The following is a 7298-nucleotide window of genomic DNA, read 5'->3' as shown; positions in this document are numbered from 1 at the left end:
CCAGCAATTTTGTTTTTGTTCCTCATTTACAGCATCTGCAGTTCTTTTGGTTTGTAATTTTAGGATAATGCACTAGATTGTTTCATGACAATTGACACATTGCTGGAGAAACCAGCTGTGCTACATGTAAAACTTGAACGTATAGGTAGCCACCTTGGACATGACCAGGTTCTTGCAGTGTAAGTAGTTTGATACACCAGCCGTGAGGCTGTGAAATTCATTGGAAAGGAATAGAGTGTTGGTAAATAAAATATCCCAGGCCGTTTCTTTCTCTGTTAGCATAAACTGAGAGTACAGCAGGTTTTCCTTTTTTATGCAGTACTTACACCAATTTTACTAACAGTTAATGGAAATAAAAATACCCATTAGTAGTTGGATTTTACTATGAATTTTTTCCATCCATAGGCAACCAACAAGCGTGGTAAAGTGACCTTTCATTCGGGAGAAAAGTTTATTATTGCAACTGGTGAAAGACCTCGTTATTTAAATATACCAGGAGATAAGGATTATTGCATTACCAGGTAAATTTCCTTCGTGAGCATTTGAGTGCTGTTTCTTTAATAACATCCTCTTTACCTTTATTGACTATAGTTGTGAGGGTATGGGGGATGACCTTTCAAACTTGTCCTTTCACTCTGGCATTCCATCACTGGCTTCGACAACTTTGTGGATATGGAGCTTACATTGGAGACTTGCTAATGATACAAATAAATTGGATTAGGATTAGAATTAGAATTATGACGGACACTGAGGAGAGGTAAAGAATGTCTTGCTTTGTAAAGTAATCTGTTTGTTGATTTATTTTATTTTCTTTACTTTGTTTCTGCAGTGATGATCTCTTCTCCCTGCCTTATTGTCCAAAGAAGACTCTGGTTGTGGGTGCTTCCTATGTGGCACTGGAATGTGCAGGTTTCCTGTGTAGTTTGGGATTGGATGTTACTGTGATGGTGCGCTCCATTCTTCTACGTGGATTTGATCAGGAAATGGCAGGGAAAGTTGGAGCATACATGGAATCTCATGGGGTGAAATTTCTGAAAAAATATGTGCCAATCAAGGTAATAGAGTATATTTCTATCTGCATAATTTATACTTCCTTCCATTTCTTTATGGGTATAAACCTGCTACTATCAAACATGGAGCGATGTGTCCTTCTATTCCAGAAAACTAGTTCGTGGGGGATAGAGTGGAAGAATTCTTTTAGAATTGTACATTACAGACATGTGCTTTAGGCTATCCTATTAGGAGCTTTGTTAGTTCAACCTAATGCTTCTGGAACATTGTCTTCCCTGATAATGCCAATATTTTCAGGACTATCTAAAACACTAGATTTGTTCAAATGATGAACAAATATGATATGGACTGTTTCCATGCTGTATGACTCTATAACTCTGTGACTCTTAGAATTATGAGATTGGGGTGGTCACCATTTTAATGCTGGTGGGGAATGCTGCAGGAAGGTGGGACATAGATTACTATTGGCTTCCTTTTAAATTGTCTGATCCAATCATGTTTCTACACGTTAGTCTTCTCACTTGAGCATGTAGACCTATTAGATTATTAATAATCTTTCTACCCTCACTACCAAATAAATACCCTGTTCCCCATTGTCAGTTCCTATATTTACAGCTGAAAGTTAAAAGCCAGGAATAAATGGACCAAGGCTGTGGAGTTTGTTTCTGCTCCTAGTTTGCAATGTATTAAAATTTTGAGAAGATATCAATTTACATTAAAGTGCTAATTCATTATTTACTCTAATTTTTTATGTAAAACTTTATTTAACCTCCAGGTTTGTTACCCAATTATTTTTGTAGGTTGAACAGCTGGAGGCTGGCACACCTGGAAGACTTAAAGTGACTGCAAAGTCCACAATAAGTACAGAGGTCATTGATGGTGAATACAACACTGTGAGTAGAATGCACTTTATTGCCCATCTGTTTTGATACACAAGATGCTGCAGAATCCAATGTATGAAATGGTGCAAGGTCAAAAAGTGCAGAGAAATATAGATAGGTAAGCAAATAGATAAAAATTTGGTAGATGGCATTTAAAGTGGGAAAATGAGGTTATGCATTTTCTTCAGAAGACTAAAGGAGCAAATTATTTAAATAGAGAAAGACTACAGGAAACCAGAGTACAATGGAATTAAGAGTCCTTGTGCATAAATTTAAAAAAAAAACTAGCATGCAAGTTCAGCAGGTAATAGGGAAGAGAAATAGAACATTAGTCTTTTTTTCCCCAAAGGGAATGGAATATTAAAATAGGGACCTTGCTAAAACTCTAGGCTCTAGTCGGGCCACAGCTGAAATACTGTGAACAGTTTTAGTCCTCTTTTATTTAAGGAAAGATATAAATATATGTGCATAGAACAGTACAGCACAGTACAGACCCTCTTTGGCCCACAATGTTGTGCCGAACTTTTACCCTAAACCTAAGGTCTATCTAACCTCCACCACTACCTTATACTATCATCCATGTGCCTATCTAATAGCCGCTTAAATGCCCCTAATGAGGCCGATTCCACGGCCCTACCACTCTGAGTAAAGAACCTACCTCTGATGTCTCCCCGATATCTATCTACCTCCACACGCTTTAAAACCTATGTCCCCTCGTAAAAGCTACTTACACCCGAGGAAAAAGTCTCTGACTGACTGACTGACTGTTTCCTCTCTGTCCACCTCTGATCCTCTCTGTCCACCTCTGATCCTTCGTCATTCTAAAGAGAAAAGCTGTAGCTCTCTCAACCTTTCCTCGTATGACCTTCCCTCCATTCCAGGCAACATCCTGGTAAATCTCCTCTGCACCTTTTCTAACGCTTCCACATCTTTCCTGTAATGAGGTGACCAGAACTGGACACAATACTCCAGATGTGGCCGAACCAGGCTTTTGTAAAGCTGGAGCATAACTTCACGGCTCTTGAACTCAATCCCTCTATTAATGAAAGCTAATACACCATACGCCTTCTTAACAACTCTATCCACCTGGGTGGCAGCTCTCAGGGAACTGTGAACATGAACCCCAAGATCCCTCTGCTCCTCCACACTGCCAAGAATCTTTCTGTTAACCCTGTATTCTGCTTTCAAATTTGTCCTCTAAAATGAATCCCCTCACACTTTTCAGGGTTAAACTCCATCTGCCACTTCTCAGCCCAGCTCTGCATCCTATCAATGTCCCTTTGTAACCTAGAACTGCCCTCCGCACTGTCCACAATGTGACCCACCTTCGTATCGTCCGTGAACTTGCTAATCCACCCTTCCACTCCTACATCCAAACCATTTACTAAAATCACAAATAGAAGAGGACCCAGAACAGATCCTTGTGGTACACCACTCGTAACTGAGCACCATGTTGAATATTTTCCGTCCACTACCACCCTTTGTACTTCTAAGGGTCAGCTAATTCTGAATCCAATCTGCCACATTTCCCCCTATCCCATGCCTCCTTACCTTCTGCATGAGCCTACCATGGGGAACCTTATCAAACGCCTTACTTAAATCTATGTATACCACATCCACTGCTCCACCTTCATCCATGTGTTTGGTCACCTCTTCAAAGAATTCAATAAGGTTTGTGAGGCATGATCTACCTCTCTCAAAACCATGCTGACTATCACGAATCAAACTGTGCCTTTCCAAGTGATCATAAATCCTGTCTCTCAGAGCCCTTTCCAATAATTTGCCCACCACTGACGTAAGACTAACTGGCCTGTAATTTCCAGGGTTATCCCTGCTCCCTTTTTTGAACAAGGGAATGACGTTTGCCACTCTCCAATCCTCCGAGACTATACCCGTGGACAGTGAGGACGAAAAAATCATCGCCAAAGGCCCTGCGATCTTGTCCCTCGCTTCCCATAGAATCCTTGGATAAATCCCATCAGGCCCAGGGGACTTATCTATCTTCAACTTTCAGAATTCCTAGCACATCTTTACTAACATCAACCCCCTCTAACCTACTTGCCTGTTTCACAACATCCTCCTCTACAACTAGGTCCCTCTCGGTTGTGAATACTGAAGAAAAGTATTCATTAAGGACCTCTCCTATCTCTTTAGGCTCCGTGCACAAATTCCCTTTACAATCCTTGATCGGCCCTACCCTTTCTCTGGTCATTCTCTTGTTCTGCACATACATGTAAAAAGCCTTGGAGTTTTCCTTGATCCTATCTGCCAAGGTTTTCTCATGCCCCCTTAAAGCTCTCCTAAGCCCTTTCTTCAGCTCCTTCCTGACTAACTTGTATCCCTCTAGAGCCTTTTCTGTTCCTCTTTTCCTAAACCTTACATAAGCCTCCTTCTTCCTCTTAACCAGTCATTCGACCTCTCGAACCATGGCTCCCTCACTCGACTGCATCTTCTCTGCCTGCTAGGGACAAACATGTTGAGAACATGGAGTATGCATTCCTTAAACAATCTCCACATTTCTGTGGTGCTCTTCCCTGACGGCATCTGTTCCCAATTTACGTTACCCAGTTCTTGCCTAACTGAATTGTAATTACCCTTCCCCCAGTTGTAAACTTTACCCTGCCGTATGTAACTATCCTTATCCATGACTATCGTGAAAGAAACAGTTATGATCGCTACTGCCAAAATGCTGTCCTACCAACAGGTCTAACACTTAGCCTGGTTCGTTGTCAAGCACCAAATCCAAAGTGGCCCCTCCTCGTGTTGGTCTATCTACATACTGTGTCAGGAATCCTTCCTGAGCGCACTGGACAAAAGCTGCTCCATCTAAACTATTACAACTAAAATGTTTCCAATCAATATTTGGAAAGTTGAAGTCACCCATGAATACAACCTTGTGACGTCTGCACCTTTCCAGTATCTGCCTCCCAATCCGCTCCCCTTCTTCTCTGCAACTATTAGTCTGGTTTTAAAAAAAACCCCAACAAAGTGACTGCTCCTTGTTCCTGACCTCAACCCAAACTGACACATCATTCTCGAACTGCCTTTCAATAGCTGCTATACTCGCCCTGACTAGCAATGCCATTCCCCCACCTCTTTTTACACCCTCCCTATTTCTTTTAAAGCATGTAAATCCCAGAACTTCCAGCAATCATTCCTCTCCCTGAGTTACCCAAGGTTCTGTAATGGCTGCAACATTGTAGTTCCAAGTACCGACCCATGCTCTAAGTTCACAGTATTTCAGCTGTGGTCTGACTGGAGCCTAGAGTTTTAGCAAGGCCTCTACTTTTATATTCCATTCCCTTTGGAAAAAAAAAGGTCTAATGTTAACATTTAAGATTATTGGGTAGATTACAAGGTATACATGAAAAGGCTGCTTTCCCTGTGTGGAAGGTTTAGGACCAGAGGGCATATGGAGAGCAGGTTCAATTAGTTGAAGTGTTAGTAATGAGGGTACATAATATTACTGTGAAAGGCAGGTGACTTTGGGATTTGAGGAAAATTATTTTCACCAGAGGATCATGAGAATTTGGAAAGTACTCCATGGGAAGGTAGTTAAGGCAGGAAAGCCCACAACCTTTTAAAAAACACTTGCGTGAGCTCTTAATGTCATAACATTCAAGGCTATGAGTTGTGTTGGAAAGTAGGACTAATGTAGATTTTGTGGCGTTATTGTTGGTGCAGTCTTGATGGGTCAAAGGGCCTCTGCTGTATGATTCTGAGATAGACAGACAGCTTTTTAATCAGTAAGAGAATCAAGGGTTAAAAGGAACAGGCAGGAAACTGGATTTGAGGATTATTAGCCACGATCTCATTTGAATGATGGAACATCAGTGATGAGTTGAATAGCTTACTGGCTCCTATGCCTTAATGATCTAAAACAACGTATGTAGTAAATTTGAAACTAATCCAAATTTTCATGTTTTAAGGAATTAATTTGTGTAAGAGTCTTACAAAGGGTCTTTATTTTTCTTAACAACACATTTTTCTTTTGGACAATACTAAAGACACAGTGGTGTAGTGGTAATGTCACCTGACTGGGAATCCAGAATCCCAGGTATGTTCCTACCGTGGCAGATCACCGAATTAAATTTAAATTCAAAAATCTGGAATAAAAGTTGTTGTGTAAACCCACCTGGGGAGGAAATCTGCCATCTTACCTAGTCTGGCCTACAGTTGGCTCCAGACCCATGGTAATGTGATTGACTCTTTACTGTCTTCTGGGCAATTAGGGATGGGTATCAAATACTGTTCTAGCCAGTAATGCCCACATTTCCATGAAAGCTACTTTTTAAAATTCTAATTCTTTATATGAACCTTCACTGAATAAAGTAAGACTGTAAGGTGAGCTAAGATGAACATTACATTCAGAAAGCAAAAGCAAAAGCACAAGCACAGGATAACAGTAGGAGAAGTACATGTATTTACTTGCCATGTCCTAGAACGGTGAGTTCAACTTGATTCCTTGATTGGGATTAGCTCACTTCAAATTTAATAGTAATCAAATTGGAGAAAAGTATTTTGTAGAGGATGATAGGGATAAAGCAGATGGGTTTGCTGTACTTTTAAATATCTCAAATTCCAATGCTGCTTAAAATGCATTTGTGTAAAGTCATAGCTTTTGATTATACACTAAATGACTTCTAAGATGGATTTTTTTGCACTAAGCAGAGACAAAATTAATGTAACTGAAGAGAGCTGTCGTGTAGTACAGACTGTTTGTTTGTTTGTTTTTTGTAAAGCTGTTTCTGATCCAGCTAATTGCAAATCCACATCTCCCCAATCTAAGTTTTTAGATTGAGAAGATTAATGTGGCAGCCAGGGTGGAATAAGTCAACATATCAGAATTATTACTTAAATAGCTTTTATTCCAGAACATTAGGAATCTGATTATATGGTAATGTTTTTTGTAAAACCTTGTTCACTAGTAATGGCTTTGAGAATATGTGAAGATGCCTTGAATAATTACTAGGAAACATGATTTTTTGTTTTCTCTTTTAGGTATTAATTGCTGTAGGGCGTGATGCTTGCACCAAGCACATTGGCCTGGAAAAAATTGGTGTTCGTCTCAATGAAAAGTAAGCTGTTTTTTTTTTCCAAAGTTAAAGTTTGAGAAAAGAAACTTAATATTAACTTGAATCTGGTCTGCAAATTCTGAAAATCACATAATGGTACTAATCACTAACATGGTAATAGTAGGCAAGCTTGATTTTCTCCTTTTAATATTCTGTTTTCTAAGATATTTTATTAATCTTGCTTATGTGTTAGATGATGTTTGCCATCACATTTTTGTGAGAATAGTGGCTACAAATGACTTGCTGGACAAGGCTGGTGCAACAATATTTAGGAGAAAAAAGTGGTATGAAAATATTGGTGTTGAATGGGGAGAGGGTTGGAATTCAGGAT

General features: G+C 39.8%; 1 protein-coding gene across 1 annotated transcript; it reads left to right on the top strand.

Moving 5' to 3' along the window:
- Positions 1-405: 405 nt before the first annotated feature.
- Positions 406-6989, top strand: LOC125482003 (thioredoxin reductase 1, cytoplasmic-like; the record flags this gene model as incomplete). The annotated part of the gene is made up of 4 exons (XM_048593972.1): positions 406-521; positions 830-1055; positions 1812-1904; positions 6894-6989. Coding segments are annotated over 4 exons (516 nt in total), but the record flags the coding sequence as incomplete, so codon positions are not given.
- Positions 6990-7298: the final 309 nt, after the last annotated feature.

Source organism: Rhincodon typus, unplaced genomic scaffold, assembly GCF_021869965.1.
Source record: "Rhincodon typus isolate 14 unplaced genomic scaffold, sRhiTyp1.1 hic_rhity00004938, whole genome shotgun sequence".
Lineage (NCBI taxonomy): Eukaryota > Metazoa > Chordata > Chondrichthyes > Orectolobiformes > Rhincodontidae > Rhincodon > Rhincodon typus.
This window is presented reverse-complemented; position numbering and strand designations above follow the sequence as displayed.